General features: G+C 42.8%; 1 protein-coding gene across 1 annotated transcript; it reads right to left on the bottom strand.

Moving 5' to 3' along the window:
- Positions 1-27: 27 nt before the first annotated feature.
- Positions 28-13,829, bottom strand: LOC142849240 (replication factor C subunit 3-like). Its single transcript, XM_075971209.1, has 7 exons — positions 13,698-13,829; positions 12,432-12,568; positions 3,767-3,832; positions 2,079-2,355; positions 1,394-1,530; positions 1,220-1,318; positions 28-411 (listed from the first exon to the last, which is right to left on the bottom strand). Exons 1-7 carry the CDS (start codon positions 13,782-13,784, stop codon positions 267-269), a joined length of 948 nt encoding a protein of 315 aa, XP_075827324.1. The 5' UTR covers positions 13,785-13,829; the 3' UTR covers positions 28-266.
- Positions 13,830-14,273: the final 444 nt, after the last annotated feature.

The raw sequence follows: 14,273 nt of genomic DNA, 5'->3' as shown, positions 1-14,273 counted from the left end.
GTCCAAAGAGCTGTCAGGGTTCCCTGCCCTGTGGTAAGTCCTAGGTCCTCCCCCCTCCATCCATATCTAGGAAGGTGAACATCCAGACCTGCTAGGCTTCCACCAATCCAGCACATTGCATAGGATCAAAACCGCGTGCCAATGTCCTTGGCGTCTCATCAGCCCTCATTGTTCGCCATGTTCCGAGAGTCCAGTTTTATCCCATGCTTTTTTTGGTAACAGTCCAGCTGGCCTTGGTGAGCTCCCAGTAGATCATCTCCACTGTCTCAGTGGGTGGGTGCACTCCTCGTGGTCCTGACATCTTTGCTCATGTTCTCACTCTTTCTGCTCCTCATTGGGACCTTGGGAGCTCCGTCCAGTGCTCCAGTGTGGGTTTCTGTCTCTATCTCCATCCATCGCCAGATGCAAGTTCTATGATGATACGCAATATATTCGTCAGTATTGCTCTAGGGTAGGGTCATTTCTGGTTCCCTATCCTCAGCTGCCCAGGGAACTAACTGGGGACCTCAGCTTGGGCACCTGGGAGCCCGTCTAGGGTCAAGTCTCTTGCCCACCCTAAACTGGGTCCCTTAACTTAGAATTCTGGTTCCGTGCTCCCCTATCCAACCTTCCTTTATCCCGATCCTCCTGTTTCCCCAAGTCCCCCCTCCTTCCCTTCTACGTTTTCTCTCCCCATCTCCCCTAACCCTCATCCCAACCCACCCCCAAGATCCCACTTTTCTCCCCGGCAATTTTGTCTACTTCCCTTATCCAAGAGGATAACTATATGTTTTTCCTTGGGTTCACTTTCTTACTTAGCTTCTTTAGATTCGCCTATTGTAGACTCCGTGGCCCCTATTTATGGCTAGAAACCAATTATGAGTGAGTACATCCCATGTTCATCCTTTTGGGTCTGGGATACCTCACTCAGTATAGTGTTTTCTATTTCCATCCATTTGCATGCAAAATTCGAGAAGTCATTGTTCTTTACCGCAGCGTAGTACTCTAATGTGTAGATATTCCACACTTTCTTTCCATTTAGTTCTCCCCACCTAGTTCTCCTCTGCCCTGCTTTCTCCCAGCATTCCATTTAGTTCTCCCACCTACTTCTCCTCTGCCCTATCAGAATGGCCAATTTCTTCATTCATTAACCAATAAAAGCAACATATAGACAGAAGGACCTCCCACACTAAAGCTCAGGAATTATTGTAAATGTCGTGTGCCTCCCCCATGCTGTTACCTCTGTGGAGTCTGCTGACTGACGGTAGCATTTGCAGTCTCCCTCAGATACACCTCCCAGTCTGTCTCGGGGATTTCTTGGTCTTCAGTAAAAGGGTATCTATGACACCAGAGAAAATACATTAACCACACATCGTCATGCTACAGATGCTCCCTGTGTGACGGCCCCACTCACTGCTGCACTCTGCAAGCTTCACACATCAGTAAGGCTTTCCTGAGGTTCCTGCAGGACTTCTCTGCCAGCCTGTGAGCCAGCTTCGAAGAAAGAGCCAGACCCTCCTTCTTGCAGACACTGGATAACACACTGCAAATCTGGCAGACAAATCAACAAGGAGGAAAGCACATGAGCCAATGTCTAACATCTGTCCGCATCGCTGTGGAGCCTTTCACAGTGCTGCTGCCTCCTACAGGACGCCATGTGCTGCTGCTGTACACAGTCTTCACTGTCTATTATGAGTGAGCGCTGTCTACTGGGAAACTAGTACATGTTATTGACAGCTGTTAAGACGAAAGGGAAAACAGTGCACTGACTCCCACAAAGGAACCAGGGATTCTCACGTTCACTATGTCCCCTATGCTCCCATTTCCCATATGACAAACTAAATCAGCTTTAGGTAGAAGACATTAAATACTTCATCAGTCCTTAGGCACTGAATTCATAACACTCATTTGTTAAAAGATAGATGCAAGAGAACATGGTTTATATTTGTATTCACCAGTAAACACATCACTCTGTACACCTACTAATGGCTGACCTTTGGATCTGTCTGCAGCTGCCCTTAAATGGCTGATATGCTTCACCTTGTTTTAGAAAACAAAATTTGAGCTAAGATATTTCTGGAAAGCTTAACATGACTAACGTCATCAATGCTGGGAGCAGGCACACAAATTGCCAGGCACCTATGGCAGATCGGGGGGATCACCTTAGATGTGGAATTGCAACACAAGATCAGCCTGCAGGTGGACATGTACTTCTCAATTGTTCTGTGCAAGGCATGCTGAGCATCCTTTCTGAGTTTGTCCACCTCTGTCAATAATACCACTGGGTCAAAAAGAAACAAACCAGCTTCAACTGGAGGGCACTCAAGCGTTAAGTCCCCATCTGCCATTAATAGGTGTGACGTCCTAAATATATGGCTGATACTCTACTTTCACCTCTGCAAAGGCAGAATCATGATTTTTAAAATGTTATAATCAAACAAGACTAAGAAACCCTGGTCAAATGAAGTTAAATTAGGACTTCTCACTTCATCTCAGCTTTTATCATAACAAAGTTGCAAGACAGGGATGTGCTGATCTATGCTATAAACTCAAAGAATTTGTTAATACTTTGGAAATCTCTGATGCAAGAGTCATAGCCAATGGGTACAGTCAACAGGAGAATCTGGGAAGACATACAGGAAAATTGCATCTGGCTGCAATCGAGGACCAGTCAGCCTTAAGAGGTTCAGGAACTGTGAGTAGGCAGGGGGTGAAAAGTCAAACTCCATTTCCATTTCCATAAAAAGAACAAAGACAAAGACACATCATGCCTGAGTGGGAGTCAAAAGACGAATCCACAATACTTGTCCAAGCTGTGAAAATGTGAAACCACAGACTGCCCACAGGACACACAGGATCACAGCCAGTGTGAATGCAGAAGCCATAAGCAGGAGCAGGCCCCACATGGCTCAATCTGTGGCTGAGAACATGGGACCCTGACACAGTGGGAATGGAGCAAGTAGGTGGTTCTGGAACAAAGGCACTTCCTGCTAAGAGGATTGCTCCATGCAGAGCCCAGCAGTGGGAGCCGAGTGAGCAGAACAGGAGAGACAAGGACAAGAATGTAGAGTGGTAGGAAATATGGGTCCCGACTTTCTGAAGAAAAAACACAGAAACACCTAAGCCCCAAACATAGAAAAACCCTCTCTGGCCTCCTGCCTTCAAACACTACAAAAAAACCTATTATTTTTTTTATGTTTTGTTAAAGATGGTCAATAGAAAATAATCACACTGAATTCACAGTTCGAAGAAAATAATTACTTTTCACGTAACCATAAATGTAATGGACAAACATGCTAATCTAACTTTGGAGCATGAAGACCTGAGTTCAGCTCCAGAAACCATGTAAAAAGACGCTCATAAAACTCAGAGCTGGAGAAACAGAGGCAGATGCATCCCTGCAACTCAGCAAAACAAAAAATATACCAAGGAAGGATGGTGGCCCACACTCAGTATCTGATACTTATTCCAGACAGGATTGACTTTTTAGACAGCTTTATTTATGCTCACCAACACTGAAAGAGTCAGGATAGCTCAACAGAACTCATGCAAGGAACTGCAAACTGTGAGCTCTGCAGAGCAAGCAGACTTCAGTGACAGCACAGGCTGTGGGTCAAGCAACCAGCTTTACTTTAATCTGCTCTGTGGACCAAGCTTCCAAACGTACAGCAATATTTCAAAAAATAACTCTAAGCTGGAGGACAAGGAGTGTAAACTATTTTTTTTTTTGTTTTTGCTAAAAATGTAATTCCTACTACTTTTCTAAAAATAGTTAGTAGCAGTTTACCTAGGATTAACTTCAACGTGGTAGTTACTGGCAACGGTGCTGATTTCAACTTTTTTTAGATGGAGTCTGTGAATGAAACAAGAATCTGCTCAACATTTTCTTACTGGCTATCTTCTTTTTCTCATGTATAACCAATCACCACTAACTACCTGAACAGTCTTCCATGTTAACACAGAAATAAAGGAAAAATATATTCACATTCCACGGCAAATAATAACATAGAAAGAGGAAATCTCATGCACACCTGTTTTACTCCTCCCGCTCAAAAATGTGTCTCTGCAATCACTTTTAGACAACTGGTGTGAGATGACAGCCATGTATCAACTTAAAGTATGCATGTTCTGCAGCAAAATACTTTTGTGGATTTTCACTTTGACGACACCGTGAATGTCAGTTTCATCTGATGAACTGATCTATGCATACTACACACACACACACACACACACACACACACACACACACACACACACTCTATTTCTTAAGTCATAGGCAGCCAGTGTTGGGGAGGGGTGCATATCTGATCAGTACTAAAAATCCTTGCCAGGGAGACCTGAGACAGCTAACTTCATAAGCACAGGACTGAGTCAGCAACCTGGGCTAGAGTGTGGAACTGGGATGGCGAACTCTACAGGAGCAGGACGGAACCAGCAACCTAGGCCAGAGCAGACCTGAGACAGTGAACTCTACAGGAGCAGGTACAGCAGAGCAACCAGAGCAAATGCTGAGGGAGTGTGCCAGAGCCAGAGACCTCTACGGGTTCAGGAAATGAGTCTGGGACCTACGAGGAGATAGGCAGGAATCAGTGACCTCTGCAGGACTGGGAGTAAGTCTGTATCTTCGATGGAGTAAACCTGAACCAGAACACCTGCAGGTCCAGGGGTGAATATGGGACCTCCCAGAAACTGGTCCTGAGCCAGGAACTCTGAGGGTCGGGGTATGAATCTGGGACCTCCAATGTAGTGGGCAGGAACCAGAGACCTCTGCAGGTTCGGGCACTAGTGAATTAAAAGAACATTTGAAAAATTTAGAAGAAAAAGAAGCAAACTGACCTAAGAGAACTAGATGGCAAGAAATAATCAAATTAAGAGCAAAAATAAACAAAATAAAAACAAAGAAAACAATACAACAATCAATAAAACAAAGAGTTGGGCTTACACACGACCACCCCCCCCCCCGCAAGTCTGGGTTTTTTGCAAGGTCCTTTGCTCAGGAACAGTTTTCTGCTCCTACACTAAGGCTACCACCCAGAGCAGTGAGTGCCTACCTACGGGGCAGGCCTCAAGGATCCCCGGAAAGGGAGCACGCGCACCTTCAGCTTGTGCGGCAGGGTGTCCTGTGCTCTTCTGGATACCGCCCTGTCTGCCCTGTTCTGTTCTTCCTTTTGTCCCCGGATCATTGGACTACCAGGCGTCCTTGTTTAGGTGCTGAGGAGTTCCATCTGGACGGGAACTGTTCCTGCTTCTACACTGAAGACATACACCCAGAGGGTCAGTCACAGCAAAGACTGGACCAAGACACCAGGCCTCTCCTGGCTTCATTTGAAGGAAGAGATGGGAAGGCGCCAATGCAAGAATTCCTCCAACAACCTGAAAGGCAACATGACATCACCAGAATCCAGGGATCCCGAAATAAGAATTGTACACCCTACTCCAGAAGAATTAGAAGAAATCGACTCAAAAGTGAACTATATGAAAATAATAGAAGACCTTAAACAGGAGGTGAAAAACTGCCCTAAACAATTAGAGATTACAAACAAAAAGGTAGAAGAAATGAATAAATCGCTCAAAGATACCCAAGAAAACCAAGAGAAACAAGAAAAAGCAATCAAACAGGTAAGGGAAGCGGTTCAAGACTTGAAGATTGAAATGGAAGTAATGAAGAAAACACAAACCGAGGGAAGGATGGAGATGGAAAATCTGGGTAAATGAACAGGAACTACAGAGACAAGTACTACCAACAGATTACAAGAGATAGAAGAAAGAATGTCAGACACTGAAGATATCATAGAGAAAATAAACACACTGATCAAAGAAAACATCAAAACCAACAAATTCTCATCACAAAAAATAAAGGAAATCTGGGAAACAATAAAAAGACCAAACCTAAGAATAATTGGGATAGAAGAAGGAGAAGAAGTACAGCTCAATGGTCCAGACAACATATTTAATACAATTATAGAAGAAAACTTTCCCAACCTAAAGAAAGATATTCCTTTGAAGGTTCAAGATGCATACAGAAAGCCGTATAATAATCACAACACAAAACATACAGAATAAAGAAAGAATATTAAGAACTGCAAAGGAAAACGGTCAAGTTACATATAAAGGTAAACCTATCAGACTTACAGCTGACTTCTCTATGGAAACCATGAAAACCAGAAGGTCCTGGATAGATGTACTGCAGAAACTAAGAGAACATGGATGCAAGCTCAGACTACTATACCCAGCCAAGATTTTGTTCACTATAAATGGAGAAAACAAAATTTTCCAGGATAAAAACAAATTTAAGCAATACGTAGTCACAAATCCAGCCTTACAGAAAGTAATAGAAGGAAAATCACAAACCAAGGAGTCCAACAATGACCACAATAACACAAACATCTAGAGACCCTTCACCAACACGAATCAAAGAAGGGAAACACACAAACTCTATGACTAAAAATGTGACCGGAGTTAAGAACCACTGGTCATTAATATCACTTAATGTCAATGGACTCAACTCACCAATAAAAAGGCACAGCCTAAGAGATTGGATACGAAAACAGGATCCAACATTCTGCTGTTTACAAGAAACACACCTCAACCACAAAGACAGGCACCTACTCAGAATAAAGGGCTAGGAAAAGGCTTATCAAGCAAATGGACCCAAGAAACAAGCAGGTGAGGCCATACTAATTTCTAACAAAATTGACTTCAAACTTAAATCAATCAGAAAAGATGGAGAGGGACATTTTATACTCATAACAGGAACAGTTCATCAGGATGAAGTCTCAATCCTGAATATCTATGCCCCTATTATAAAAGCACCCACGTAAGTAAAAGAAACATTACTAAAACTCAAGGCTGCCATCAAACCGCACACACTAATAGTAGGAGACTTCAACACTCCTCTCTCACCAATGGACAGGTCAATCAGACAGAAACCTAACAGAGAAATAAGAGAATTAATGGAGGTAATGAAGCAAATGGACTTTACAGACATCTATAGAACATTCCACCCAAATAGGAAAGAATATACCTTCTTCTCTGCAGCTCATGGAACCTTCTTGAAAATCGACCACATAGTCAGTAACAAAGCAAACATCCACAGTTACAAAAAAATATTAGTAACCACCTGCGTCTTATCAGATCACCATGGATTAAAGTTAGAATTCAACAACAATGCTACCCCCAGAAAGCCTACAAACTCATGGAAACTGAACAGTCAACTACTGAACCATACCTGGATTAAGGAAGAAATAAAGAAATTAAAGTCTCCCTGGAATTCAATGAAAATAAAAAAACAACATATTCAAACTTATGGGACACTATGTAAGCAGTCCTAAGAGGAAAGTTCATAGCACTAAGTGCCCACCTAAAGAAAACAGAGAAAGCACACATTGGAGACTTAACAGCCCACCTGAAAGCTCTAGAAAAAAAAGAAGCAGACTCACCTAGGAGGAGTAGAAGACTGGAAATAATCAAACTGAGGGCGGAAATCAACAAAATAGAAACACAGAAAACAATCCAAAGAATCAATGAATCAAGAAGCTGGTTCCTGGAGAAAATCAACAAGATTGACAAACCCCTATTCAAACTAGTCAAACGGCAGAGAGAAAATTTGCAAATTAATAAGATCAGAAATGAAAAAGGGGACATAACCACAAACACAGAGGAAATTCAGAGTCATCAGACCTTACTACAAAAGCCTGTATGCCACTAAACTGGAAAATGTAAAAGAAATGGACACTTTTTTAGAGAAATACCATTTACCAAAATTAAACCAAAACCAGGTGAACAATCTAAACAGACCTGTCAGTCGCGAAGAATTAGAAGAGGTTATCAAAAACCTCCTTACCAAAAAAAGCCCAGGGCCAGATGGGTTCAATGCGGAATTCTACCAGAACTTCCAAGAAGACCTAATACCTATACTCCTCAATGTATTCCACAATATAGAAACAGAAGGGTCATTACCAAATTCCTTTTATGAAGCTACAGTTACTCTGATACCAAAACCACACAAAGACTCAACCAGGAAAGAGAATTACAGGCCGATCTCACTCATGAATATCGATGCAAAAATCCTCAACAAAACACTGGCAAACCGAATCTAAGAACACATCCGAAAAATTATCCATTATGATCAAGTAGGCTTCATTCCCGAGATGCAGGGCTGGTTCAACATACGAAAATCTATCAATGTAATCCAGCATATAAATAAAATGAAAGAAAAAAACCATATGATCATTTCATTAGATGCTGAAAAAGCATTTGACAAAATTCAACATCCATTTATGTTAAAAGTCTTGGAGAGATTAGAGATACAAGGGTCATACCTAAATATAATAAAAGCTATATACAGCAAGCAGACAGTTAACATCAAATTAAACGCAGAGAAACTCAAAGCCATCCCGCTTAACTCAGGAACACGACGAGGCTGTCCACTTTCGCCATACCTCTTCAATATAGTGCTGGAGGTTCTAGCTATAGCAATAAGACAACATAATGGGATCAAGGGGATTCGAATTGGAAAGAAAGAAGTTAAACTTTCGTAATTTGCAGATGATATGATAGTGTACATAATAGACCCCCAAAACTCCACCAAAGAACTTTTACAGCTAATAAATAGCTTTAGTAATGTGGCAGGATACAAGATCAACTCCAAAAAATCAGTCGCCCTCTTATACACAAAGGATATGGAAGCAGAGAGGGAAATCAGAGAAGCTTCTCCATTCACGATAGCCACAAACAGCATAAAATATCTGGGGGTAAATCTAACCAAGGAAGTAAAAGATCTACTTGACAAGAACTGTAAGGCATTGAAGAAAGAAATTGAGGAGGATACCAAAAAATGGATGGACATCCCTTGCTCTTGGATTGGGAGGATCAACGTAGTATTTCTACCAAAGGCAATTCTACCAAAGGCAATTTATAGATTCAATGCAATCCCCATTAAGGTCCCATCAAAATTCTTCACAGATCTTGAGATGACAATACTCAACTTTATATGGAAAAACAAAAACCCCAGGCTAGCCAAAACAATCTTATATAATAAAGGGACTTCTGGAGGAATTACCATCCCTGACTTCAACTCTATTACAGAGCCACAGTAATGAAAACAGGGTGGTACTGGCATAAAAACAGAGAAGTCGACCAATGGAATCGTATAGAAGACCCGGATTTTATCCCACAAACCTATGAACACCTCATTTTCGATAAAGGAGCTAAAAGTATACAATGGAAGAAAGAAAGCATCTTCAACAAATGGTGCTGGCACAACTGGATGTCAACCTGTAGAAGAATGAAAATAGACCCATATCTATCACCGTGCACAAAACTCAAGTCCAAATGGATTAAAGACCTCAATATCAGCCCGAAAACACTGAACTTGATAGAAGAGAAAGTGGGAATTACCCTACAACAGATGGGCACAGGTGATCGCTTCTTAGGTATAACCCCAGAAGCACAGACATTAAAGGCAACATTGAATAAATGGGACCTACTAAAACTGAGAAGCTTCTGTAAAGCAAAGGACACTGTCACTAAGACACAAAGGCAACCTACAGACTGGGAGAAGATCTTCACCAACCCCGCAACAGACAAAGGTCTGATCTCCAAAATATATAGAGAACTCAAGAAACTAGACTTTAAAATGCTAATTAACCCAATTAAAAAATGGGGCACTGAACTGAACAGAGAATTCTCAACAGAAGAAGTTCAAATGGCCAAAAGACACTTAAGGTCGTGCTCAATTTCCTTAGCAATCAGGGAAATGCAAATCAAAACAACTTTGAGATATCATCTTACACCTGTCGGAATTGCTAAAGTCAAAAACACCAAGGATATAGCCTTTGCTGGAGAGGCTGTGGAGGAAGGGGTACCCTCATCCATTGCTGGTGGGAATGCAATCTTGTGCAACCACTGTGGAAGTCATTGTATCGGTTTCTCAGGAAATTTGGGATCAACCTACCCCTGGACCCAGCAATACCACTCTTGGGAATTTACCAAAGAGATGCTCTATCACATGTCAAAAGCATTAGTTCAACTATGTTCATAGCAGTATTATTTGTAATAGCCAGAACCTGGAAACAACCTAGATGCCCTTCAATGGAAGAATGGATGACTAAAGTATGGAATATATACACACTAGAGTACTACTCAGCGGTAAAAAACAATGACTTCTCGAATTTTGCATGCAAATGGATGGAAATAGAAAACACTATCCTGAGTGAGGTATCCCAGACCCAAAAAGAAGAACATGGGATGTACTCACTCATAATTGGTTTCTAGCCATAAATAGGGGCCACGGAGTCTACAATAAGCGAATCTAAAGAAGCTAAGTAAGAAGGTGAACCCAAGGAAAAACATATAGTTATCCTCTTGGATAAGGGAAGTAGACAAAATTGCCGGGGAGAAAAGTGGGATCTTGGGGGTGGGGTGGGATGAGGGTTAGGGGAGATGGGGAGAGAAAAGGTAGAAGGGAAGGAGGGGGGACTTGGGGAAACAGGAGGATCGGGATAAAGGAAGGTTGGATAGGGGAGCACAGAACCACAATTCTTAGTTAAGGGACCCAGTTTAGGGTGGGCAAGAGACTTGACCCTTAAGGGGCTCCCAGGTGCCCAAGCTGAGGTCCCCAGTTAGTTCCTTGGGCAGCTGAGGATAGGGAACCTGAAATGACCCTACCCTAGAGCAATACTGACGAATATATTGCATATCATCCTAGAACTTTCATCTGGAGATGGATGGAGATAGAGACAGAGACCCACACTGGAGCACTGGACTGAGCTCCCAAAGTCCCAATGAGGAGCAGAAGGAGGGAGAACATGAGCAAAGAAGTCGGGACCACGAGGGGTGCACCCACCCACTGAGACAGTGGAGCTGATCTACTGGGAGCTCACCAAGGCCAGCTGAACTGGGATTGAAAAAGCATGGGATAAAACTGGACTCTCTGAACATGGCGAACAATGAGGGCTGATGAGACGCCAAGGACAATGGCATGGGGTTTTGATCCTACGCAATGTGCAGGCTTGGTGGGAGCCTACCCAGCTTGGATGTTCACCTTCCTAGATATAGACGGAGGGGGGATGACCTAGTACTTACCACAGGGCAGGGAACCCTGACTGCTCTTTGGACTGGAGAGGAAGAAGGAGAGGAGTGGAGGGAAGGGGAGAGGGGTGGGAGGAGGGGGAGAAGAGTGGGAGGAGGGGGAGAAGAGTGGGAGGAGGGGGAGGGAACTGGGAGGCTGGGAGGAGGTGGAAATTTTTTTTTTTTTCTTTTCTTTATTCTCCTTTTATCAATAAAAAAAAGAAAAAAAAAAGAAAAAAAAAACAAAAAACCAAAAAAAAAAAAAAAGAAATCAGAGAATCAAACACTGAGAGAAACAATTAATTAAATGGGACCTCCTGAAACTGAAAAGCTTCTGTAAAGCAAAGCACATGGTCAACAAGACAAAACGACAGCCTACAGAATGGGAAAAGATCTTCACTAACCCCACATCAGATAGAGGTCTAAGCTCCAAAATAAACAAAAAGCGCAAGAAATGGGTCATCTAAAAAACAAATAATCTAGTAAAAAAAAAAATGGAGTATAGACCTAAACTGAGAACTCTCAAAATGGCTGAAGGATACTTAAGAAAATGGTCGACATCCTTAGTCATCAGAGAAATGCAAATCAAAACAACTCTGAGATTCCATCTTATACCTGTAAGAATGGCCAAGATCAAAAACACTGATGACAACTTATGCTGGAGAGGTTGTGGAGAAAAAAGAACACTCCTGCATTGCTGGTGGGAATGCAAGCTGGTACAGCCCCTTTAGATGTCAGTGTGGCGATTTCTCAGAAAATTAGGAAACAACCTTTCTCAAGACGCAGTAATACCACTTTTGGGTATATATCCAAAGGATGCTCAATCATGCCACAAGGACATATGCTCAACTATGTTCATAGCAGCATTGTTTGTCATAGCCAGAACCTGGGAATAACCTAAATGCCCCTTGACTAAAGAATGGATAAGGAAAATGTGGTACATTGACACAATGGAGTACTACCAGCAGAAAAACATAATGACATCTTGAAATTTGCAGGCAAATGGATCGATCTAGAAAATATCATATTGATTGAGGTAACCCTGGCCCAGAAAGACAAATATACGTACTCACTCATAAATGACTTTTAGATAAACAGCAAGGAAACCCATATTACAATTCACAATCCTAGAGAATCTAGACAACAATGTGGACCCTAAGAGAGACACAGATGGATCTAATCTACATGGGAAGTAGAAAAAGACAAGATCTCCTGAATAAATTGGAAGCATGGGGACCATACGAGAGGGTTGAAGGGGAAGGAAGAAGCTTGGAGAGGAGCAGAGAAAACTGTATAGCTCGATAAAATAAAAAAGTATTTAAAAAAAAGAAAAGAAAATCCTTGCCAGAAACATCTGCCGAGCCCTGACAAGAGATGCTTACTGTGATAGGTTGAGCTCAAATCTCAAATTTTTCACCACGACACCATAAAGTTCTTGTAGGATACACATAATTGTTGTATTTTTTCCAGCATCTAATGGCCCATATACTAGGAGGTGAGGAAAGTCACCAAACTGCACCTAGCGAAGAAAGAACAAGGTATTTTACTTCGTCGAACCCAGGTGCTCCAGGTTAAACTACTTCTAAAGCACTAAGGTATTTTGTTTACTACCTGACTCCAATAGAAAATTTATCAAACTTTCATGTTTGCTTTCTCTAGGCACTAATTTAATCTAACTTGCACGAGCAACACAGAACATGCAAGGCACAACACTAAATGCTTAAAGGCAGGGACTCCCTCAGCAAGCTCTCTGAAGGGCACTTTCAAAAATGAGGGCTGATGGGAATGTGGAACTGATCTCTGTAACTGAGACAGATGTTTGTCTTGCCTGGGTTCCCAAAATTATTTTCTTGCTAAGAAAGGGGTACACTGATTCCCTTGCAAGTTCATTTGGGGGATACAGGAAGACTGCACATAAGGGATGCTATGGGAATGAGTGTGTTATCAAACAGCAATAAGAGAATGACATCAAACTAAAGGGCACTATGGGCATGGGGGCTTGATCCGATGAGAAGATGTAGACTTTAAAAGTAAATTCATTAAGGAGTAGGAATAGTATACTAACACCTGTCCTAAGAATATAAACAAGTAGCCACAGGAATCAATAAAATGTGCCCATCCTATGGCTAGGAAACTTAACGTTGAAGCTACTATAAAAACCGCTGTGCATACACATGAAGTATAATGCTCGATTTTTATATTATTGCACGCATTATAAGAACAACAACAAAAAAGACAACTAAAACATATCTTCCACTTCCCTCCCGATTCTTCCAAAAACTCTCATATGGAGGATAGAGGCACTAGGTAAAATAAGTCCTCGTTTTCAGAAAGGACTTAGCTGTGATTCCGAAGAGGCTAGTAACTACGAACAGGGTGCAGGGCACTGTCCCCTGCATCAGCCCGCCATCTAGCTACCTGCAGCAGGAGAGCCTATGGGCCCCAGCCCTTCCTACAACCGGGGTTTGCAGCCTCCGCCAGGTCCGCACCCCAAGCTCCCGGGACCCCGGGCAGCAGAAGCAGCACTCTGAGGAACTTGTCACTTTGGGTCCCCCTAACCCTGCAGCGCCCCCCTTCTCACTCCCTTATCCCCAGGCTTTTCAGGAAGCGGCGGAACGTGCCGGCCTCCGCCGTCCCGGTCTGCTCACCAGGTTGCTCAGCTGCGCCGCCTGTTCCTCCTGATAGTCTGGCTGGTCGAGGGAGCACGGCCGGTATTTGTCCACCCAGAGGCTCATGGCAGCTGGAGTCCCACCGGTGCGCCAGCCAGCTAGACGAGTTTCCCGCGAGCGCCAAGCCGCGCGTCACTTCCGGCAGCGGACGACTTCCGGATTAGAGACTATGGTACCCGAATGGAGCCTGAAATAGTCACCTGCAAAGCGCGCAGCAGCCTCTCCACCCCAGTTCCTTTGCTCCGGTCCAGCAAGGGAAATTCATGGTGCAATCCTCGTCCCTTTATTCTCACCCTCTGTTACATTTTAGAAAACATTCGATGGAATTAAAGACACATCAATGACAGTCTGAGCATCCAGTCTTAGTGCTTAGGGAGTTTCCTCCATTTCATTCATCCATTCATTTATAAATTCATTCAAATTTATGCCACAGAAATTTATCTTTATTTGTAGAGTTGGTTTTCTCTCTCTCTCTTTTTTTTTTATACCAAAGAGCTTTTGCCTACATGCATCTGTGAACTGTGTTCTTGGTGCACTTAGAGGTCAGAAGAGGAT

This window comes from Microtus pennsylvanicus, chromosome 1, assembly GCF_037038515.1.
Source record: "Microtus pennsylvanicus isolate mMicPen1 chromosome 1, mMicPen1.hap1, whole genome shotgun sequence".
Classification (NCBI taxonomy): Eukaryota; Metazoa; Chordata; class Mammalia; order Rodentia; family Cricetidae; genus Microtus; species Microtus pennsylvanicus.
This window is presented reverse-complemented; position numbering and strand designations above follow the sequence as displayed.

Bases quoted from the DNA above. Each gene is read 5' to 3' on its own strand.
- LOC142849240 (XM_075971209.1), bottom strand. From the start codon at position 13,784: ATGAGCCTCTGGGTGGACAAATACCGGCCGTGCTCCCTCGACCAGCCA. The intron at 12,569-13,697 runs GTGAGCAGACCG...TTTCTTCGCTAG, and splicing joins CGGCGCAGCTGAGCAACCTG to GTGCAGTTTGGTGACTTTCC. The intron at 1,319-1,393 runs GTGAGTGGGGCC...CTGGTGTCATAG, and splicing joins GAAGCTTGCAGAGTGCAGCA to ATACCCTTTTACTGAAGACC.